This window comes from Pongo abelii, chromosome 8 (genome assembly GCF_028885655.2).
Source record: "Pongo abelii isolate AG06213 chromosome 8, NHGRI_mPonAbe1-v2.0_pri, whole genome shotgun sequence".
Lineage (NCBI taxonomy): Eukaryota > Metazoa > Chordata > Mammalia > Primates > Hominidae > Pongo > Pongo abelii.
Genome location: NC_071993.2, coordinates 120,076,657 through 120,101,710, shown reverse-complemented (window position 1 = coordinate 120,101,710; position 25,054 = coordinate 120,076,657). Strand labels below are relative to the sequence as shown.

The following is a 25,054-nucleotide window of genomic DNA, read 5'->3' as shown; positions in this document are numbered from 1 at the left end:
TATTATTCAGTCTTTGGTAGTAAAGGCCTCAAAATGAAACCCCCAGTCATTTATTAAGACCCTGGAGTGTCCCTTGGGCTGGAGACCCCAGGGGGACTGTAATAGACCACAGAGCCCTGACCTCCAGGTTCAACTCCTTCTCCAGCTTATATTAAAACACTTAATGGACACTTAATTGGACCGAATTTTACCTAGATGGCAAAAACTAAATAATCTGGCCTAGAAAGACTAAACTATCTCTTAACCATTATCTGTTTATATTCTCACCTGCCACCCTATCCCCAAAAGGTGGTGTGTGGGGGAAGGGAGAGACAGTGAGAAAAAAAAATGTGCAGTAGCCATAGAAGAACCACACAAGAAAGAAATGTGACCAAAAGCAGCAAGAGAAACTTCTACATCAGGAAAACATTAACTTCTGTTCCTACTGTGTTAGACCTAAGGGCTAAGGTTTTCACAGAAACCTTATGTGGTCTGTTTCCTCGTAGCTAACATGGACGTATTTTGTGAGCACTTGGGAATCGAGAGACAAGAACTAAGCAGGCACTAGGAACTTCTAGTTGAGGAGGGAAGCAGCCAGCTCTCCAAGACGCTGTGGCAGCAGCGGGGGTAGGCAAAGAACACAGGGGTTTGAGAAGGGCCTTCTGCAAGTGGCTCCAAACTTTAGCCTTGGAAGAGGTGATAAAGGACTGGTTCAGTGGCTTCGTTCTATCAGTCATCTTCATGAAACTCATTTCTTCCACAGTCACACGATGTCTGCTGAAGAGTATGTCCAAGCGATTCTAGTCATGGTGTACAACTCACACTTTTGCTCTCTATACCCTCACCCCCAACCCCAGCAAAACTTAAGTGAAAATCGCCTTGCTTTTCGTTAATAACAAAATAAACAGATGTAGAATGACGGTGTTTGCCTCTTTCCTTTTATTTGTGCCATGCTTCTAAAGCTCTCTTCACTTCTAAGTCACCAAAGAGATTCTTTTAGAAACATCTTCCAGCTCTCAAGGAAGAGACTAAAAATCCTGACACTCTCGAGAGGGCAGGCGTTGCCAACTTTTAACTCCTCACCTGCTAGTGCATTCGCCAGCGAACAAACTGGGAATTCCCTTTGTCAAGAAAAAGATCAGAACGTGAACTGTACAGTTCCAGGGGAGGATCAATAACCGTCAGAGGGAAAAAGGGAGAAAAAGCAGGCACTTAATTCACTGCCCTTTCATCTCCACGGAAGAGCAAATTTCCTAGGTGACATGGCCCTCCCTTGCCTCCGAAGTCTGGTCCAACTAACAACGTGTGAAATATTTGTGTGATCTGCACCCTTTCTCACTAATACCTGCGACAATTATTACACGTATCCTCACTCACACCTAGACATAAGAGGGAAATTGGAGATTGAAGTTTCACAAGTCACTGGAGAGGTTAATCCACCTGGGCTGAGTTTATGCCATTCCCTTAAATTAAGGAAATGTAAAGGAAAGTGGCAGTGTTATCTACTGAGCATCCCAAGTGAAGGATAGGCAGATCTCCATGCAGACGCTGGACCTCAGAATACACTCTGTCCCAGCGAGGCAGAGAGAACTGCTGTCATCCATAAGCTCTTTGCGAAATGACCAAAAAACACAGGTCTCTACTTCACCAACGGGGGACCATGCCAGCTGGCAACCAGCCTTGGGAAACTCTGTCCCCCAAGGGTCACTGAAAGAAGCCATGAGGTCAAGAGCTTGACTTTCGTCGGGGGATGAGGGGTGGTGCAAGTAGGGACCACAAGGTTGGAGGCTTAAATATTTGAATAACAGATTCAAACGGAGGAGGGTAAACGCACACATCAAGTTTGATCGTGGATTCCCAAGACCTCTTGTATCTGTGAGATAACCAAGGAGCTTACTATCCACCAGCCCTGAAGTCCTCAAGCCTCCCAGATAAAAAATGCAAGATTTTGCCTAGATGTGATAGGGTTCTGAGGCAGCCAGGACTCCACATGGGTGGCTACTAGGTCATCGTCACACAGCAGCCAGCCACAGCTGCCTCGCACTCAGCCAGCCACAACAGCCGATCCAGCCATTCTGGACGGCGTCTTCTCCTTGGGGACACAGCCTCTTTCCAACGACACTGTTCCCTATGTATTTTGGGCACTCCATGATCACACAGCGTACCAATTTACGCTTCCGCATCTAGAAACACAGTCTTCTGGGAAAAACCTGCTCTTTTCGGTATGGCTGGGGAGTTGTGCTCTAGCTTGTAATTTGGGTTAAGGAAGTGACTTCCTGACTGACAGGAAGCAGAAGCCGAAGCTGACTTTAGCTGCCTGCAAACCCCTCGCTTGGAGAGAAAGCCTGAAGTTCTCCAAGAGAAGAAAGCTACTTATCAGGGAATCTTCCAAGAACAGAAACCTCTCCCCTGACCCCCCCATTTATTAAAACAACTTTATCTAACAAACAACTCGAGTGCATTCGGTCCTGAAGAAGTAAGCTCGGTCACTGCTTTTGTAACAACACAGTCCTTTTAAGGCTTCTAAGGACATAATTACCAGTTGAGTTTTGAACTTTGCCCAGATAAAGGCCAATACAACAGGCTTTGCTGTTTGTTTCTCGAATCAAGTAAAATTCAAGTGTGAACAGAATTCTGGATCTCCTTTGTGCCTCCAATCCTTTCTCTCAGACATGGTTACTTCCTGCCCCCCTTTATCACTAAATGCATTTTTATGGAGAGCCAAATACATTTTGTTTTTTAAAATTCCAACCACTTGATTTTTATTCTATCTGAGCATTCTGAAGAAGAACAAACACTAACAGGGTATCCGCTGAACAGCTAAAATGTAAATGTTATCAGAAATCACACTTCCTTTCCTAAAGCCCACTGTCATATCCACCGGGGGCGGATAATCTACATGCCAGCAAGCTTTAAAAACTGACAATATGCAAGGCTAACATTCAAATTTAAAAAGAAACACCCTGCTGTTCCCTTCACACACACACCCCCCAAAAATGGTATGCAGAAATATGGAAGTGAATGGCAGATAATTAAGGAGAAAACAATCTGCTCTTTTCCTATCTCTTACTGACATGTTTAATAGTTTCTAAATAAAAAATGTGATTTCCTGTCTTTTTTCTCCCCTTCTCCAAGCAATTTCCCAGCCAGCTTTGGGCAGTAAACAGTTAATATTCCACTCTCCCTGCTGCCTTGAAAACCAAAGGAACAATTGAGACATTGTCCAGTGAACAAGACTCCCAGGGACTGACATTTTTGTTTATGTCCCAGTTCTCAGACTGTCAATTTCCACTAGGCACGTTAAAGCCTGACCCGCGCACCAACACAGTCCACCGTGAGCTGAAAGGGCTCCGCTTCATTTATTTTATTAAAGCTTCGGTGTCTGTTTTTGTTTCAAACTCCAAACCTCCCCAACCCCCGCCTTTTCCCCAGAAAGTTGCCTCCTAACTCTGAGACTGTGTTGCAATTCCTTCTTGGAACACTTTGCCAAGAAAAGTAACAAAATATTTTTGAATACCAATGTTTGCATGGTTTTGCCAAAAAGGGTGGGGGGTGGGAGGAGGACCTGAACAAGTGGCCCAGCCTTGAAAGCCGCATGTTTTTATGGAGTTTTGAAAATATTCCGCTGAAATGATATGCGAGCCGGTACCTACGGTGACCTAACAGTCCAAACTCTGGCACTTCGAAAACATTTAAAAGTCCTCCAATGCATCCGAAAAAACCCAAACTTCAGGTTCAAAAACAAAAAGGGTACATCAATATTTTCCTCCCAACTGATGCCACTGCCTGACAAATTGTCTGAGTTATGGCCCTAAAGCTTCCCCTCCCCACCCCACTTTCCTACTCTTTTTATTCCCCACTCCCACCTTTTGGGGCATGGGGGGTGGCTGCATTAGTGATTTCGCAGGTTTGGGGTCCTGCTCCTGACACTATCTCCATGAAAAGCATACACAGCAGTGAGCACCGTTTCCTGTTTGCAGAGCGGGCATTAACTAAATCACACCCTATGCAGCAGCTACAGAATGCAAGAGCATATGGCATTGTGCAAGGATTTACCGAGGAATAAAAGCAGCAACGCTGGCCTGCTGCTTACTATCAAACCCTGTCACTCTGTGCTTGCGGGTCTGTCTCTTTCCCACTGGCCCAAGCCCATCTCTCCATATTAAGGTACAGCGCACACACACACACACACACACCTCACGACCCAAAACCTGGAACTTTTACAAGGAACAGGACACAGGAAAGCCACATGGATCCAACTCCCCTCAGACCCCTTATTGCTCAGATTGGAGACACAACCCCTTCTTTTCACAAACTGACCAGGAAGCAAAAGGAAGGGGCTGGGGCTATGAGCTGCCTGGAGGATCAGTGTGAAGTCCATGTTGCCCTCAGGGACCCGATACCAAAACCCTGTATAAAACCACATTTTCCAACGAACCATCTATATACCTTTCTTTTCCCTCTCACCCACTCCAAAAACAGCATTTGGCTATCTTCCCATTGCAGACTCTTTGTTTAGAATTGAGGATTCCCCACCCCCTTTTCATCTCTACTCTAAAGGGCCTCTTCAGACCCATTCAGAGCCTGCTCAGGCCCCCCAAGCTGGGGCATCAGACACTGAAATAAATGGTGATACTTTTATGGCATATTTGAATGTAACAAGCCATCCTCTCCCGAAAGGAAGCCCTGTTGGGCAGTCACAAGTTGTTACTGAACCAAGGTTGAAAGACAGAATCCCTAGGGGCCAAAGGTAAGATTGTAACATTTACAGCCACCACCTTCTTCCCCCTTTAAAGGCCCTAATGAACCCACACAGGGCACACGCAAGACATTAACTTCTTCCTGCCAGAAGCTTCTATTTGCTCGATGAGGGTCCTTCTAGGCAAGCACCACAGCTCCAACACCTCCCACTGTTCACATCTTAGTTTGGTTCTTCCTGACCCTCCATCTCAAACATCCCCCAGCCCGGTCCCTCTCTGTCCCACTGTCCTGCTCTTTCTCTGACATGGCTCCTGTCACTATGTGAAATTACCTTGCCCATTTTCAGCCGACAGAGAGCACAGAAAATAAGACCTTAGCTATGAACTGAAAGACCACTGAAAAGGTCTGGCTTTCCACCTGTCAAAAGCCACCTCCCTTCCCTCTGAGCCTCAGTCTCTTCATCCGTAAAATGGAATACTAATACTTAGCCCCCAAAGATCATAAGGATTAAAGTAATATATCTGGAATGTGGCACATCCTGTTAAGTAGCCAACAGATTTATTTCTATTTTATTATTTATTAATGTATTTAAAATTTTTTCCCCTATTATTTGTTTACTGGTTTTAATCTCTATGCCTTCCTCCCTATATACCCTGACCCCCCACAGAAGTCCCATGAAAGCAAGAATATTTTCTTGCCCACTGGTATATTATTCCCTGGGGCCAGGCTCGGTGACTCACGCCTATAATCCCACCACTTTGGGAGGCTGAGGCAGGCAGATCACCTGAGGTCAGGAGTTCGAGACCAGCCTGGCCAACATGATGAAACCCCGTCTTTACTAAAAATACAAAAAGTTAGCTGGGCGTGGTGGTGCACACCTGTAATCCGAGCTCTTCTGGAGGCTGAGGCAGGAGAATCGCTGGAACCCAGGAGGCTGAAGTTGCAAAAGTATATATTCCCAGCCTGTCTTGTCTCCCCATGGGTAATCACCAAGTATGTGTTTACAGGGTAGGAGAGACAAGAGGAAGGGAGAGAAACCAAGCCAAATGTCTGGCTTCTCAGTTTGGGCAACCAGTAATCACTGTAATGATCATCACCTACTCACAGCAACTTTCCTCAAGTGACATAAAGGGATAAGAACAAATAAAAAGATCTTCATTGGTTATAAGTGGTTTGCAGTCTTCTGACATACACAGAGCAGATAGCATTTCAGTACTGGCCTCCTATTTCTGCACGCTTCCTGGAAAACGCAGAGTCTGGGAGATGTTTGGATGAGACTGCTCTGTAGAGGCCCAAGGCAGGAACCGTGCCCCAGGAAACTGCCCTCAGCTACCCACCAGGCAGCCTCTCCCAGCCTGCCCATCTGAGGCGATGACACTTTTCCAAGTGGCAAATGAATCATGTCAGACCAAAAGCCATTTTAAAAGTACACTTTGTAAAAAACCCATGCTACAGCACATTTCATTTATTAATTATGCTATGGATTAGGGATCAAAGTGGTAGAAATCTCAGTGTACTCGAAATAAATGGCTTTTGTGGTTACCTAAATCCTCGGAGTCCCCTGGAATGTAATTCCTTAGGCAAAAACAGCTTCCCAGACTTCTTGCCCTCCCTCCCCAATAATATGGGGGAGGGTGATTACTCAGCATCAGACTTGCATGATGCAATTATTTGGGCTTTTAACGTTTCACTTACATGAAATATGGAACTCTTCCTTTTGAACCACCCTCCTGGCGACGGGTTTTTAGTTTCTATTATTGAGTCTCAAGCTCTTCCCGTTCTTCCTGTCCTCTACCCTCACTGCCTCACTTCCAATTAGATTCAAATTTAAAATAACATATAAAGATGTTGGGATTCAAACAAATCCCAAGTAATTCGCAAGAAGGCAATGGGGCGCGGTATTCAGCAACGAGCTTTGTGGTCAGAAAGGTCTGGATTTGAATCTTGGCTCTGCTACTTACTTCATAAATTATCTAACTGCTTTAAGCTCTGGTTTTCTTATCTCTAAAATGGGGATAAAATTGCTTCAAGAGAGCCTGTTGCTAAGACTGATGAGATAAAATATAGAAAAAGCTTCTGTCCCAGAGTCAGGAGCCCAGGACCTCGGCTGTACGTGACCAAGAATTATTTATTGCCCTAGCACTTTCAAGTTTTCCAGATATGGGTCTAGTCCACAATTTTTGTATCTTGTTCTAAGTGAGTTGCTTAAGATTATATTTAAAGCCTAGTTTACAAATCAACCCCTTGCTTAGATTCCTACCAAAGAAAACTAATTTCCTTCAATGTGACCATTAGAGAGCAGAAGTCCAATCAAAATTAGAATTCTTGCACCAACTATCTGCAGAATTCGGAGCCACTTAGAGTGGGTACAAAATAAAAGCACAGAGGAATATACAGATGGATTTGAGGGCATTAAAATTTAAAACTTCTTTCTTTCAAAACCCATCCAAAGCTAGGCACAGTGATGTGCACCTGTGGTCCCACCTATTCAAGAGGCTGGGGCAGGAGGACCTCTTGGTACCAGGAGGTCGAGGCTGTAACATACTATGCTTTTTCCTGTGAATAGCCACTGCAATCCAGCCTGGGTAATGCAGTGAGACTCCATCTCTAAAATAAAAGGTAAAAATGAAAACCCATCTAAAGCAATATTTTAAAACATCACAGCCTAGAAAAAGTATTTCCAACACATATAATCAAGTTTTCAACTTATATAAAGAGCTCTTATAAATCAATAACAGAAAACTATGTAATTCTTTAAAATGAAGAAGGCATTAAACTAGGCAAGCCACAGAGGAGAAAATAAACATATGACTAGATGTTCAACCTCAGGAGTCATCAAATAAAGAAAGGCAAATTAGGTAAGATGCCATTGCATACCCAGCAAATTGGCAAAAATTTTAAGTCCAACAGGATCAACCATTGGTGTGATTATGAGGAAAGAGTTTATATGCTGGTGATGGAAATACTCATTGATCCAATCAACTCATCCAGTTGTTCTGGAGAGCTTGACAACAGCATGTGAATTAAAATTAAAACAAGCAAACCAATGCCCTACCAATTCCTCTACTTTTGTATGAATCCTAGAGAAACTCATATATAGGTACCTACATACACTTGCCCAAAGGATGGTTATTACAGCAGAGTCTGTAATCTTAAAAAACTGTAAGCAACCTAATTAACCATCAATACAGAAATAGAAAGCCGTAGTATATGCATACAATTAAATACTACATAGCAGTTAAAAAGAATGAGCTAAATTTCAAGGTACAATGTTGATAAAATTCAAATGTAATGTTGAATAAGAAAAGCATGCTGCAAAATAAAAATTAAAAAATAAAGAAAAAAACAAAAATAAAACATGCTGCAGAATGTTATGTGGAATGTGAAGCCACTTATGTCAAAGTTAAAAACTACTAACATTATTTATAATACATAGGTTAATCTAAATAGATGTCGAAAAGTATAAAAACCTGAACTCGGTTTTCATATTAATAACAGCCTGGGAGGGAAGATCATGGGCTAGGAGGGTGAAAAGATTAATAATTGTTATTTTAGGTGGCAGGTACATGAATGTGTTTGTTATCCTTTGTACCTTTCTGTATTTTTTTGTTGTTGTTGTTTTAATTTTAGAAAAAGCTAGAAAGCAATCAATCTCTCCTGTCCTGGAGAACAGACAGAACAATCAGATACAGCCACTAAAAACAGGGAAGCCCACCTCTAACTTCTCTCCCCAAAGCTTGTCAGTGTGACAAACTTTGAGATAGACACCCTAAGGGGAACTGCCAAACATCATGGAAAACTCCAATACTCAAAGATCCAAATTTATACAAAAGATAGATTAGGGAGTGACTACGCATAGCATTAAATGGTTGGTGATTTGAGAGAAATACAAAAACCTTCCATCCATTGTAACTTACCAGAAAGATGTGTGATTTACCCACAAGTTTGCAGACACACATGGTATAAAAGGAGGTATAATTTGGGATGAATAGAAGGCTCATTGTAATGCAAATCTCCCTTTTTTGGTTCCTTTCTTTTGCCATGAGTTCATACCTTTTCCTCCTCGGAACCCACAAAGCCTCACTTCCTCAACAGGAACTAACAGCATCACAAAAGAATGACAGGCCTCCAGGTTCCCTGTTGTAGCCTGACCGGCACCAGCCTGGTCTGGTGTCCGGAAACCTGCCTCTCCCCGCCTGTATGTGTGCCTGATTAAGGCAGCGTAACACTGAAGGGTGAGAGCCCTGACTCCGATGTGAGACTCCTTGGGTTCAAATTCCAGCTTGCCGCCTCCTAGCTGTGTGACCTTGAGTACGTCATCCTCCCCTCAAGCCTCAGTTTCCTCATCTGCCAAATCGGGATAATAACAATAGCTCATTCATAAGGGCGTTGTGAGGATTAAACCTGACAACTTCATAAACTACTTAGAAAAGGCCTGGAGCTAGTAAGTGCTCAGTGAACATCCAGTATTACCATGATCTTGTACTTCTCTCTCCATTTCTCAAGGCATCAGTTCCGTAACGATCAAAATGAGGCTTTTGTATCACTAGACCTCTAAGTTTTCTTTCAACATGGGAATTCTGGGATTAAGTCTAATATTGAAAAGAAAAATCAGGAACAGGGGAGCTAGCATGAGACAGAACCAAAGCTCCAATCTATCATTTACAGACTTTGTAGTAACTGAGGCTCCAGGACAGTGCATGACAAAAAGCTTCCAAAGCCTCATCCCTCAGGTTCTGTTCTGACCTCTGGTATCACACGCCTGCGCCCAGCAGGATCCCAACAATCCACACCCTTGCTACATATCCAGCAGGTTCTACTTTGCCAACTGAAAACTTCTGGAGGAAATTCACATAGGCATCCAGACACCAGAGCACTTAGCCAAGCCCAACCCTGCTGGCCTCCGTATGCGGTGCTGGCCACCCCTAGAGTCTCAGCCCATTTCCCCCAAGCCAATGGCCCGCCCTCCCGCTCCTTGACAAATGTCCTCTCTACCCACTCACTTATTCCACACAGACATCCAAACACGCACTAGCTCACCGTATGTCCTTACTGCCTCTCAATGGGTTACATTTTTCAAATTATGTTCCAAAACTTAACCATGAGATTGTTGGCGTGACAGCTGTGCCTGTGTCCCATGCCAGGCTTGAACTCACAGTGTAGCAGATAAATCGGGAAGAGGGCATCATGGGTTTGCACCAAAAAAAGAATCAGATAAAGAAGTTCGTTTTTATCTTTTTAAAAAGAACAAAGAATCCCTCTTCTTCCAAATTAAAAGTTTAGATAACATTGAAGTTATCACCCTCTTAGAAATATCTTGATTTTTGTATCATGCAATGTCTAATAGAAAGGTGGGAGGAAAAGAGAACTGTAGAGTTCACTGCTGAAGTCCAGTTTGAGTAACTCTCAGAAATATGACTAGATCCGCTGCAATCATTCACAGGTAGAATGCATAAAAATGAAACCGCGCTTCAAGCTTGGTCCATGTGTCATGTCCTCAAGACACTTGGGTCATGGAGAGCAAAGAGACATCCCAGCCGTGGGAGGAACAAAGTGGGATACATCAAGCCAGCCGAGCCACAGTCCAGCTCCTGAGCCTACGTCCTTTTCCTTGGGTACATCCTCATTCTGGGTTCGGATGAAAAATGTTCCTTTCTCCCATTAATCTCATTTGGAACAAGTTTTTAAATGGTGAGTCAGTAGGACTTTTGTTCACCAGGACATCTAAATGGACATTTGACAGGGCTCCGATAGATCCAGTAGGGGGCTCAATTTCTGACACTTTCCCAAAAGCTTGACTGCCTAAAACAGCAATGACAGCTGTGACACCTCTACAGCCCTCTTACTCTCTCCTCTTTCAGCCTTGGCAGAAATTAATCCATCAATGCATCCTTCTCCTGGAGGCCCTGACACATATGGCCTCAGAATCTCTCTCAACACACTGCTCCCACAGACGCCACCCAGCCTGCAGGTCCAGGTACAAACACTGCACTCGGCTCAGAGTCCTCGGATCAACACTGTAGCCTTTCGGGGCTGCAGGATCTTCTCACAATTTTTATGTGTCTTAAAGGAAAATGTCCAGAACCTTCATCAAATAATGAAGTTGTAATAATCAGTCAAACAGAAATAAACAACTGTATGCTCAGCTTGCCACCAATTTTCCATGATTTAAAAAATAATGCTTCTAGTAATACAAGTAAGTGTTAATAAGTAGAGGAGACTACACGATACAGGTTAAAGCGACACCTCCTTATTTATGTTATTATATTATTGTGACATTTTTCAACTAAAAGGGCAGTATTTCATACTATTAATTATCTAAGGATTCTTCAGTTGTCCCAAGGAGCAAAAATAAGAGAGATTTAGGGCAAAGAAGAGTATGTTAAACAGAAGCCAGAAAAGAAAACTCTGAGATACCAAAAATATGAAAATAAGAATTTCACAAAAATACCTAAAGTTCATTTTCAGAATTCCCCAGAACCACAGGAGAGAATCATGGAAACTCCTTCTTTCATATCAGCCTCTCTTTAGAAATCATTTGTGGGGAATGATTGTGTATAATAAGTCTCCTTAAAACAGTCCAACCTGTTCTTAAAGAAAGCATGCTTGCTCTGCTCTTGCAGGGCTCTATCTACATAGCGATAGAAGAATCAGTTCATGTTCTAGCATTTTTAATTCAAAAGCATTAAAAATCCAAAAGAAAAAGAATGTCATTTTTTATTATAAAACATAAAACTTGGCAAACTATTAGTTAGAATTCCTTTGGTTGTAAGGGACAGAAAACTATCTCCAACTTCATTCCTTACCAAATAGCCCAGGATTAGAACTGGCTACACAGAACTCCATGGTGCCATACAGGCATTTCCGCCTCACCCATTTTACCTTTCTACAAATGAGGGTCCTCCATTGAGTCAGGGGTGTGTGCATATATATGTGTCTATGTATGTATGTGTGTGTGTGTGTGGTGTGTATGCATGTGTATGAAGGCAATTGCAAAGAGCCAGATTTAGATCCTCTCTGCGTGGAAAAGACTCATAATAAATATCACATATCCGCCCCTTGCCTAATCACATGTGCAACAGAACCAAGTGAAACAAGGGAAGTGTAGTTCACCACAATGAAAAGAGTGAGGGTGGAGATAGGAAATGCTATTATCAGAGAAAAAAAAAATGTGTAGAGACAGATGTCAGCTTCAGAACCTTATTCCATTTTGAATGCTTGATTTCTTATGCTGGGAGTTCAGCACCTGGGTGTTATTCTCAATACCTGAAAACAACTTCATAATTTAATAAAAAAGCATAATAATGGCCAACTCAGTGCTTTTCAGAAGTGGGATGGGAAGGGGCTCAAGGAAGACTATGGGAAAGATGCTTGGCCATATACTAAAAATGGAGATGGCCTCTCCCAGTCAAATTCACTTATTCAGCCTTTGACAATGTCTTGCCTTGGTCACTGTAATTCTGAGTCTCAGACATTCCTTCATTTATGAGCTTTGGCTGAAGGGGGCTGCTACCTCTTTCCAAAAAAACAATTTTTTTTTCCTGAGTTCCAACTGAATCCTCCCAAAAGTTTCACCAGAAGCCCTCTGCCCAGCCATGTTCCCCTCCACTTATAAGACACTATTTTTGGACTTTTATTTTCTACCTCCACCCATCAAGGTTGGCGTCTCCTTTCAATCTGAAAGGGCTGGGGGGAAACACTTCTCTTAGTGTGTTCTTGAGTTGGGTCTAACTTTCCAGGAAGAGTCAGAGGTATGGCTCAAAAACAGGTCTTGATAACACCCCCACCTCTGGGACAGTGGGATGGTTCAGTCCCCAAGGCTGTACTGCTCTCAGCTTTCCTTCCTTCTTCAGCCTTTTCAAATGCTTGCTGTTTTTTTCACCCCAGCACCTGAGCAACACAGACGGTGTCCTTGTGAGAGAAACAAGCAGCTTGTGCCCTCAGAGCAGGAAGACAAAGAGTAAAGCCTTTATGCCACTGTTTGGACACACAGTGACTCCATCTCATTCAAGCCTAGGTGATGCACTTAATCACGGTCCAGGATCCACCGGCTATGCAGGCTCGGGCTAGAAAACAGATTGCTTCACACCATCCAGAGCTCTTCAGCAGCCTCACATTGCAGTCAGGCTGCAACTGGACAGATGGCATGCAGGGCTCAGATGTGGCACAGTTGAGAAGCATCTGGGTCCCACTCAGGGTACAACATTGAAAACATCAGCCACACCCTGCTGGATGAGCCAGGGTCTGATGAACGGAGACTTGCTCAGCCTACAGGTGTCCCCCAGCCATCTCTCCTCCACCAGCACAAACCTCAAAGCATGGTCAGTGCCTGGGCTTAATGGCACCTAGGCTCTCCATTCTAAGCTCTTGGGTCTCAAAGCCCCACCTCTTAATCAAGTGACAGGACAAAGTATCTGTTCATCGCTGCTTTGGGATTCTTTCCAGAGATAAAATTTATCCCGACTTTCAGTATGGAGGTCTGTGATATGATCTGTCTAAGGCTTTCAAAGGCCCTCTCAAAGTATGGGAGTGAGCTGTGGAGACCAGAGATGGATGACAGGCTGTTACAAAGGTAGGAAGCAAGAAGGAGACCAGCAAAGACAATCTGGCGACATCCAAGTGAGAGATGAGGGCACTGGACTCCAGTGGTAATGGCAGAGGTGGTGATAAGCGGTGGATGCCACACATGCTTTGAAGGTAGAGAGGACACACTTGGGCCTGCGGGATGGGCTGATGGGTTGAATGTGGGGTGTGAAAGTAAACAGCAATTGATGATGCCACCCAAGGTTTGAGGCCTAAGTAATGGGTCAATGTTGCTGAGCTTTACTGAGATGTTGAACACAAGGAGTAACAGGTTTGGAGCTGGGAAGAGAGTGCACTAAAGACGTGGATTCTAGGCATGCTAATTTCCTGTCTATTTGGCATTCAAATGGAGGCTGAACCTGGCACTCAGAAGAGAGTCAGGGGGCGGGGGGCGGCGGAGATGAGGCAGAGGCCTGAGTAATTATCAGAATATGGTCATTCTTGCCTGGATATTCCTGGACAGCTCAGCTAACCTGCTGGATTTGCACATCCTTATGTGTAAACTGGACATAGCAATACACTTTCCAAGCCAGACCTCTATGGGTTCCTCACACCTTAGTTTCCAGTACACCTCAAGGGACAATTCTGAAATCCAGTTGTTTTCTCCTTCTATGATAATTAATTTAAAAAGATGAAAATCCGACCTGCAAGCCATTAACAAAACAATCATCAAATGACTTCATACAGCCTACAACATCATTCTTAAAATGCATCTATTGCCCATAATCAACAATCAAGTCCTGGATTTCCAAATCGGGCTCTCTCTTAAAGAGCCAGTGGCCCCATCCCAGGATTCCTCAGAAACAGACAGCTTAAACCAAGATTGAGGAGAGATAGGAGCCCTCAGCCTGACTTTCTGGAGCTTTTGTGCAACCACGTTCCACATAAACGCTGCTATGGCAATTAGACACGCTCCACTGTGAGCTGGAATGTATAAGGTTGGATTAGCAAGTTACTGGCAAACCATGCAGTGTCATAACCCCAAATTAAACATGCTGTCCCATCAGGTAGAAAGTAGACACACGTCCACGCCCTTGTGCTAACCAAGATGGTTCTGAACACTTTCAGGTCATGATGAAGTCACACTCATTCCAAACGAAATCAACTCCAGTCCCTAACCAGAGATTGGTTTTCTGCTTAATTAACGAAGCACCATTGCGGGAGGAGAGAGAGCCACATGTAAGAAATCAACCACAGGGCTCCTTGGCTTCAAGAAACTTACAATCTGGTTGGAGAAACATGCCCCATCCATAGAGTTAATCAGCGAGACAAGAAATGACAAGCAGGACAGGCTGGGTGCCAGATGAACAATTTTGTTTTATTTACTGGAAAGATAAACATAGTCAAAACCATGAGTGTAGCTCTAAGTAGGCGCACATTAATTTAAAACAGGCTCCCATGCTTCGTAAACAGAGCAGGTGCCGAAACAAAAACAACCTTCCAAAGTAGGTCCCAATCTTGCCCCTCGTCCTGGGAAGAGCTCTGCAGTGTTAGGAAGCCCCACTCTAGGGAAGGCCTCCAGGCCCCCTGCAGAGTCAAGATCCTGCCCTAAAGAAACTCATTCACTTGGCACATCCCAGTGCTTCCCTAAACCTATTTTAGGAGAGAACCCTTTTTTCCAGTAACCTTGTTAACATTCAGCGAAACAAATGTCAGGAAACGCTAGCCCCGAGCTGAGCTGCCAAAGACTCTTCCCCCAAGCACAACAGGCCCCAGCTTGAGAAATGGTCAAGAGCTGATTTGAGAGGCTGCCAGCCCTCCCCACATTCATTGTGGGCTGACCTTAATCACAGGAGCCAACGGCATCTTTGACAAGTGGGTACATTTTCCCAGAAACATAACTCAGGGTCATAATCCTGACCCAGCTCACACATAGCATCGAATAAATAATATCTTTGCCCAATAATATGCCATGAAAACAAAGACAATAGAACTAAAAATTCACAAAAAATGTGAGGTTATAAGAGTAAACTCAAGACCTCTAAAATAGTCCTAAATGAACTGAGTATATTCAGGGGCTAAGGTACCTAAAACATATAAAAGTTATGATGTGAATTATCTAAAATAAACATCTGACCTTGAAGCCTACCAACCATTCAAGAAACGATCATTTTGTTTGCCTGTTTTGAAGGTGGAGGACCTGGGGAGGCTAACTTGGATGGGCTGGGTCTCTGTTCTAGGGCGGGGTGGAGTTAAGGGCATGTCTGTCTCCAAGGAAGCCTGAGATTTTTTTGTTGTTAAATTCCCCAGAGACATTAAAATCATTCCAACCATAACTCTCTTACGTACTACTGCTGGTAGTTATAAATGTTGAGAACTTCCAGGAAAATAATCTGTGGCTATATATCAAGAAATTTTTTAACATTTTGTTCTTTTCTACCTTTTGTCCTAGGGATCTATCCCAACAAAATAATAAAAGGGGAGGGGGCGAGGGGACAAAGATTTATGCACAAAGATGATCATCACAGGATTATTCACAGTAGCAGGAACAAAAGGAGACAATTTAAAGACCCAACAATATGGCACTGATTCAGTAAATTGGGGTTTAATCATATTATGGACTGTTATGTGGTCATTAAAAATCCTTAAGCATTTTAATGACATGGGGAAGTGCTTATTAACTACAGCAATTTTCATCTTAAATAAACAGAAGGTTGGAAATACTGAGCATTATGAGCTCAAGTATGTTAAAAACAAATATAAATATTCATACACTCAGAGGAAAAAAGGATAATTAGGTATATTTCTAAAAGGAAATATACCAAATTATTCACAATGTAATTTCCAAGTGGTGAGATTATGGGCTGTTTTCCAAACTGTCTACAATGAACATAAACTTTATGAATGAAGAAAGCTACGTTTAAAAATAAATTTCACTTACTTTACAGGTAGAACTTTTAAATACAAAATTAGCAATTCCCGTCCTTAAGTAGTCTAAGATACCAGTCACTGAAGATTTGAATTACAACTAATAATCATTTTGAAGAGAAGACTTGGGGTTGCGGGGAGTACAATAGCTACCTTCAAATTGTCAAGACATGTAACTTGAAGCATTAGCAGAATTTAACAGCAAAACATGAATTAAGGAGTTGAGCATTTCCAGGAGACAGACTGCAGCTCCCTAAAGGCAGAACTCTCTTAAGAGTTCATATTGTACCAAAAAGAAACAGTCTACCACCAGGAGACAGAGCTCCCATCTCTGGAAGTGTCCAAGAATATCAGGGGAAACAGATAGCTACCAAACAGTGCTGAAAAACACGGGGGAGGGCAGTTGGTGAAATGGCATTTGATTTTAAGGCCCTGAAAATTGTTGTGATTCCAATATGCAGGGGCTACAACTGAGGTCACACAATCCTTCTTGATGGGATACTTTCTATTGCCATGGTGTCACCTGCCACACCATGAACCCAAACCTCAGGAACTTCAAAACTCTTCACCAGAGGACAGAGTTTCTGGGAGGAGAGAAGGAAGCTTTGGACATCTGACCATAGACTCTATCATGGCCCCATGTACACTCTGGAGTCTACACCACCCACTCCCTTCAAAGCACCACTGATCCCATCTACCACTTCTTCCTCACCAAAAGATAACCTGATTGCCTGGTTCTTCCTATTAGGTACTCATAGTTCTCCTTATAAAATAATGTTTTGGCAGTGCCCGAAGGCTTGCTTTATATCCTTAGACAACACAGACACCCTGACCACAGCCCTGACTGCGAAATGGGAAAGTTCTGACTCAGTGGCTGCTAGGAAACACAAGTCAACTCTTTTAGAGAGTCTGGCTGAGTCATAGATAAATGAATAAAATAAATAAAAACAAGAAAGTATATATGCAGTAGAGAAAGTGGAGATAATCCAGAAGTAAAAGATTTTAGATACTCAGTAGAGGGTCCATCCCATATCCCCCGAATGTCCTGCCCACAGAAAATACGCTGGCCCTCCCCACCATATGTCAGTGAGCCCTTTGCAGCAGTCGCAGCACGACACCCAGAAGCCCAGTCTCTGGCCACCCTGATGCATGTCCCACTCTCCAGTGAAGCCAGCAGGCCTCCTCCAGCCATACCCACCATGCCCAGGTGGGGCTGGGGTTCCCTGGGGTTCCCAGGGCTCCCGGCCGCTCTTGGCACACCACACACAGTGTGCTCTAAGCACCCACTTAATTGTCTCTTTCCTAGCGTCTCTGCAGTGGTTGAGAGGACGGTGTGCTCTGGAGCCAGGGTGCCTTGTTTCACATCCTGACTCCCACGACTGGGCAAATCCCCACCTCCCTGGGCCTAGTTCCTCCTCTCTAGAACAGGGGTAACACAGCCTCTGAAGCAACTGGAACAAGCCTCGCGTAGGAAGCACTACAGTCTTTGTTGCTGTTATCGTTCTTCATTGACCCCACTCTCTCTTGGTGTCTAGAATGCTTTTTCCCACACTAAATATTTGCAGAAACAATGAATGAATCAATCAATGGCAAATACAATCTCTCTAAAAATACAACTCTTCCACCTCAAACATGCTCCTCCTCCAATACTTCCCATTCAGTGAAGCATCTCCATCTACCTACCTTTGACTCTCCTTTCTCCCTCAATGCCAATATCTAACCTATCAGCAAGTTCCACTGGTGTTTCCTCCACATCTCTATTTTCACCATCCCCACTGCCAGCAACCTAACACACGCTCCTACAGAAGCAGCCAACCTGCTCAAATGACTCCCCAGTGTCAGATCCTCACCATACGCTGCACCCCAAGTCCTCTCCCGGAGCCCTGCCCGACCTCTAGCCTCCTACCTGATTTCCTGCCTCTGTCCAAGCCAAGCACTTTTCCCTTGAGGACTTTCATACATGTGTTTCCTTCTGCCCACTTCCCATCCCTTCTCCTATTCCTTCATCAGGCCAACCCCAATCAAGCCTTCAGATCTCACTTCTAATGCAATTTCCTCAGGGAGCCGCCCAGGCCTGTAATCCCCGCCAACTTCTCAGCTGAAATCAGGTCCCCCTGGTCATACCCTCATGGGCCTCCTACTCTTTGAGGGCACCTGGCACAGGGCCTCCCACAGAGGTAGGGGCCACCGTGGCTTTGCTGGTGGCTCAGCAGGCAGCACAGAGCCTCCCAACACATGCCACGACCCAGCAAGCATCCACAATCCAGGTCAAACATCCCATCGAAACAGCACATGTGTTTAATAACCAAGAGGGTGCTCCCTAGGTAGTGTTTTAAAAAATTAATTATGGGTAGGTTCCCCTGAACTCTTCAGAAAGAAAAAGCAAAGGTTCAGCATGCCCTCTGAGCTTCCTTGAAAATGCACAGGGTAGATGGCAGAGATTTTTCTCTGAAGTTCTACCCATCGTGCATTATTTCATAAGAGTTTTCCACTCTCTTGCAGCATTTAAGCAATAACAACAAGAAAACTACATCACCACAGTCTGGCAGGCTTTGTTCCTCGGGATTCAGTCTGCTTTCTTATCCCACACCTCCATGCTCATTACACAACAAAACACACCAGACCAAGAAATACAAAAAATCCACCTCAAGGTAAAATTCTACATCGACTTCAAAAGGAAACCCCCAAGATAAAATTGTAGGAACTTTTGAAGCCTTTTGCCGTTTTGTAAGATACATACTATACCAAAATACCACCATTTTGGGTACAGAATCTTTTTTTGCTGGATACAAAGGAGGCTAAATGAAAGTCTTTGTATAGCAAAGACACCAGAGGTGGTATCCAGGGAGCGGCTCCTAACCCCACAGCTTACCAGCCAAGACTGACTCAAACTCTACCACTCAGCACAACTTAGCTGCTTGGCACTCATTTTGTAAGAGGAAAAAAGGGAGCAAAGAATTAAAAATATAAATTTCAAAACTCCACCAAGAAAGAAAAAGAGCTTAGTTATATGAATGCAAAAATAGGATTGGGGAGGCTGGGGGGTGGGGGTGTCCTGGAACTTGTGGCTAATGTCTCTCAGTTGTTAAGAAGTCCATGAATTTGTTGGGGGATATGGGGAAGGCAGAAGGAAGAGGGAAGGCAGGGAGGAGGAAGGCAAAGACTGACGCCTTGTATAAACTCCCAGTTTTGGGCCAGCCAATGAAGACATCGTCCCTGCTGGAATTGATTTCCTCTCTCCTCTGAACACAGATTAGGAATTACTGGATTATATAACAAATGAGATGCTATATCAGCTACAGGAACTAAAATTTGTGGAGTCTATTCTTAATGTAAATATCATTTGATAAGTTGACCTCCACTTGTTAAGAACATTTATTCTACACATCAATTTTTTCTAATGTGGTAGCCCACATACCACATGAAAATAATCCAATCAGATTAAAATAGTCCAACAAAATGCTCTGAATTCCCACGTGAAGATTCTGCCCCATATGGGTACTGGAAGAAGTTATTCTTCTTAGCAATCTGTGAAAGTTGTAGTTTTGAATGATTAATAATAAACACTGAATACATCCCTATTCTTCAAGCGAGACATTAGAAATCATTATGAAATAGCTTGGCCCAAAAGTTACAACAATTCCAAATTTCGGAGAAATTAGGAAGCAATCCTTAGACAATTATTTTGAAACATGTCTGATGAAACACTGTGATGTGACTATGTCTTACTTAAAAGAATGAAAAGCAAAGTGTGAACAAGAGCCCCAAGTGTCTGGAGAAAAGTTAGCCCTTCATTGGCGACTCTAAACACGAACCAGACCCTCTGGCCAATGTTTAACTGTACAAAGACCCAAATGATGTATCAGCCACCATTCAGAATGCACCCTTTACAAACACAGACACACTGTACCAGCCAAAGTACAGCTGGTTTTGGTTGGCACATTGCCTTATGTTCAGCAAAAATATAATCATAAATTTGTAGTCTCAAGGTGTATGCATCCTCAATCCCCAAAACTATAGGTGACCAGGTGGATAGAGGTCAACAACGCAGGGACTTTCTTCCACTCTACTTTCCTATCTCCCTCAACTCTTTCCTCCTCCCCAGACATCCTCCTTCTCACCCCTGGTGTCAGGTGAAGACTGCAGAAATACCCCATCACAGGGCTGACTCATAGAACTGAAGTCACCATTCATGACAAGCATTCAAGTATTTCACAAATGTAAACCACATTTGTCCTTTTGTCCAAGTTCATGGCTTTTCCCTTCTCCCCAGCTCCCAGAGCCCACCTTCCTCCACCAGCCCATCCCCTCTAGGCAATGGCCATTCCCAGATCCCCTTGAGCACAGCAGAAAGCCCAAAAGATTGTAGACAGTTGCCAGCTGTGGCTGCTTTGGACAAAGGTCTCCATCTACAAGACGGTGTGTATGCCCCAGGGGAGTTGCTATGGTCAACACGCCTGCTAAGACACAGCAGAGGAAAAAGGTGCCTAAGCCCCCTTGCTACACCCCTGGCCAAAATCCACACAGGCTCTGGAAGGAATGTTTTGCCATCTCCTCCAGATCATTAATTTCTACATAGGAAAATGAGATGCTTAGGGCCTAGGTTGTGGCAACTGTTCTTGTGGGATTTGAGGTGGAGGATCTTCGCTCTATCCAAATGGACAAACCCCCACTCTTACACGGGGGTAATGCTCTCTGGCATGGGGCCCACAGAGCCTATGCCACAAACACAGGGGCTGTGTCCACTCTGAACCACTGCCAGGATTCACATCTTCTCTCATCACTCAAAGAGAGAGAACAACGAAGAGATTTTAAAGATAATGTCCTTTCTCTGTAGCTAAAAAATAAATGTGGGAAATTCTCATCAACCATTGCCAAAAGCAGAGAAATAAATTTCAAAGCCTGGACCACGCTGGGAAATTCAGGGAGGTGGGAAAAGTGAAACAGGCTTCTTCACTTTACTCTCTAGGTGTCTAGAACTGTCACACTTTTTAAAAAAAAATCTCTGTATGTTTGTTAAGAATTTTAACAGGGCATTCACTTTTGGAGAAACCTGCATTAGAACCCCCAACCAGCAACTTCTTTACACCTATGCACTGTCGCTGACCATGACCCAATTTACAGCCAGCAAAACAGAACCAGCCACAGCAAGTTACTTTCACCTCCCGTAGGAGAGAAGACACCACAAGGCTCTGGAAAGGGAGCAGAGAACTGGATCCAAGCCTTGCTCTGGCCACTGACTCAGCGTGTGACATTGGGCAATTCACTTAAGGCATCTCTGGGCCTCAGTTTCCTTTCTTGAGGGCAAGTTGGGCCTAAATGATCTAAGGTCACTTCCAGCCCTGAAATCTTGACGTTATAGGAGCAGATGTAATTATGAGCATCCATTTTATTGTGGAGTTGGAGGAAAGGGGAAGCTTCTAGCAAATGTCAATCTTCTTTCTACATGCCCCATTTATACCAGAGAAAAGAAGACATTGTCACAAATGATGACTCAAAATATGGTTTTACAAAAATAAGTTATTTTGTGATATAAACACACACATATGACAGAGGTATAACTCATTAAATAACACATGCTCAATTACAGCAAGCTCCAAAATAAGGAGGCAGTTAGCCCAAAATGGCAGAATGCATCTTAAGATTTTTCTACTTAAGAAACTTATTTTGCAATTTTTAGAAATTACAATATAGAGGCAAAATGTATTTATGATTAACACTTTGTGATACTTAAATGAAAAATACATGATTGATTCATGCTTTGCATAATTCTACCTGTCATGGATGGATTCATTATAAAAATATGCCTTCCATTAATTATTTCAAAAGTAAGAAGTCCAGCTCATGATATAAATATATAGAAGGGAATCTTCAAATATGGCTGAGCTATTTTCTCAAGAGGTTAATTTATAAATTCCACTCTTAGAGCCTACAAAACCCTAAGAAAATACATTAAAAATATATGTAGACACATACTTGTAGTCTCTTAGTACTAAAAACAAATGCTTTCTCTATCGAACCTACATACTTTCAAAGCCATGGATGTATAGATTAAATTCCATTTTAGCCTTTCAAAGTTCATTTCTACTCTAGGTTTACAAATCAGCCAGCCCAGATGAAATTTTTCTAATGTTAGTGTAGAATGTTACCAACAAATATTAAGATAAATTGGGGGAGAGGATAATAGGCAAGTTTCAAATCCAGGACCCCCTTTTGAGTTTTCTAATTCCCTCTTCTTCACTTCACCTGCCCTGAATGTATTTTTATAACTGCTTTAATACCACTTCTAGTCTCCTCCATACCATGGTGATCGTGTCCTATAAACTAGAGCCCACAAGGCTAGATTCTAACCAAATACATGGAAAAGAATGGAGGAAAGGTTTGTAAAATTTCCAGGTAGGTTACAATCATTAAGGTCCAATAGCAGAAAATGAATACCTTATAGATATAAACTATGTCCAACAATATTTCCAAAGAAAATGTGTTTAAAGAAAGAAAAAAATGACAAATAAGGCCTGTTATCATCAAAAAAGCATCTTCTTTTTCACCCCCTCAATAAAGGAAGCCATCATCTCTGGGAGGTTACTTACGACAATGTGTGCCGGCGATGGGGACCGGGCATCCTTGAGGGCTTGTCTACTCTGGAGGCTCCCTGCCTGGACATCAAGCAGTGGCCATTTCATCTGGAGATACTGGCAAGAGGAAACAAAAGTGAAATGAAAAACAATGAATTCAGAAAGTAAATGCAGAACAACTAGCCCAAGAAATAACTGTGACATGGGTCAGAAACTGAAAAACATATAAGCATGAAAATAATCATTAAAAGAATAAAAAAGCATGCAATACCAATAGGTTCTTCCTCAGAGCTCAAGTTCAGTAAGTACACATATAGAAGATTAATGTTACTAGCAACTGTATTTTTTGTCTTTGAATTCAAACTACAGGGTAGCTTCAAAAAAAATGATTTCATTACTACTACCTTAACTTGGTGGGGGGTGGAGGGGAGTGGGAGAGGTGGGGAGGGAGAGGAAAGAATATAGAGCTATTCCAAAGGAAGTAAAACACAAATCTCAAGCCAGAAGTGTCCTAGGAAACCATCAATTCCAAATCTGCTCCTTCTCAACCTCCGTTTTTCAAATGTCATCATCCTTCACTTTAAAGGAAGTCAAGTACATATGAGCAGCTGTCCTTTAGGTAGCAAAAGCTATTTGAGTACGGTGAGCATGCAGTTCCTCATACGACTCAAGTTTACTCAACAAAACTTACTTCTGGGTAAAAGATGCACAGTGCCAGACACAATGTATATACTCATCTCAAAAGACCAGAGGAATGCTTTAGTATGCACAGGTTTACCATAGAGATAAAAATAAAGGTATACGTCAATTCTGTCTGTTCCCACCTTCCTCCAAGCTAGGAAATGAATATACAGCCCAAGGGAGCTACTTCTGTCAAAAGCGATCCATTAGCTTTCAGTGACATTTGAACGATGAGTTGACCCAGTTCCTCATTTTGCAGACAAGGTAAAATGAGGTGAGGTGGCTTGCCCAGTCACAGAGGTACTCAGCCCATGTATAAGAAACTCTTAGGCATTTAACTTCTGTTGGTAACATTAAGACAGTTTCACTCAGGAAACCAAACAGAACTTAGACACAATGCTTAGAAGCACATGGAGACGAGCGTTTATGTTTCCCAAGGCCAACTCACTAATCCATCAGTTAATGAATGCTTGGAGGGGATATAAGATATAAGGAGACACCTTGGTCATTTCGGAGACCTCCTCAAGCAAAATAAATGGCTGGTTTTAATATTAATTCTATAGAAAACTTTACTCAATGAACACTGAGTACTACTTGCTTTGTGTACAGGTTGTGACAAGCATTAGGAGATACAAAGATGTCCGCTCTTGGGGAGCTTTTGCCAGCATGAGGAGCCTTACAGACACAGGTAAATCAAGACAGAATATGGTGACACTGTGACAGAGACTCAGGGACTCAGGAAATGCCAATAAAGATGACAGAATTTCTGGGACAATAGACTGGGGAAGGCTGCACAGAGTTAGGTCTTGATGGTCAGAACAATTTCAATAGAAAGAAAAAAGACAAGAAAGGATAATACAGAAAGAAGGGGTTGCACAAATCCCACGAGAGACAGAAGTGCCAAAGCCATCCACAAGCCAGCCAATGGAGTTCCTTGAAGATACGACTGCTCAGCAAATTCAAACCAAATTTGGTTATACCTAAAGCTGGAAGATCAATGCCCAAAAACTACCTGCCAAAGTACACAGTCGATTTTCCCATGACGTCTAGGATCTATACGAGGTGGATGCATCTGCTACAAATTCAGAGCTTTCACCTAGAGGCCTCCCGTGGTGAGCAACCTAGTTATTAGTCTGGTTGTGTCTGTATCTCGCCACAAGACCCTGCATCGAATCCCCTTGCTTCGGTGATCTCTGTTTTTTTCATCTGTGTACCGAAGGAGTTGTCCTATCTGCGACGGTATTAGGTGGGGAGTCTGCCCCAAACACTGAAGGACTTCTAGGACTCCAAGCCCCAGACAGTAAATACCAACAGGAACCCCCTCGGTCATCCTTACCATCTCATCACTTCCAAACACCTTCTCTGGGAGCAATATCATCTCAAGTTGAGAACCACTAAAGTAAATATTTCCAGTCTCCATCTGTAACCCAGGCCAGAGGGCTCTGGGAACCTAGACTGCCCCGTCTCATCCCAACTTCTTCCCATTCTCACTTACCACATAACTATATGAGCTGCATTGGTCAAAACCACTCAGTAGAGTCATTTCCTTGAGGCCAACCAAAATGGACACCCACCAACACTCACCTTTCCATCTCATAAAAACCCGTGAACAAAAACGCCAAATGGAGTCGAACCCATCTACACCCCATGCTATCCCTCAGTGGGGA

The 25,054-nt window shown here is 43.2% G+C and overlaps 1 protein-coding gene across 48 annotated transcripts in view; it reads right to left on the bottom strand.

Moving 5' to 3' along the window:
* TCF7L2 (transcription factor 7 like 2) overlaps nt 1-25,054 on the bottom strand; it is a 218,447-nt gene that overhangs the window by 104,133 nt on the left and 89,260 nt on the right. For all 48 annotated transcript variants that reach the window (XM_024253459.3, XM_024253461.3, XM_024253446.3 and 45 more), the window contains one exon: nt 22,722-22,823. In XM_024253459.3, the coding sequence (XP_024109227.1) occupies nt 22,722-22,823 (102 nt within the window). The remainder of the gene's footprint in view (nt 1-22,721; nt 22,824-25,054) is intronic.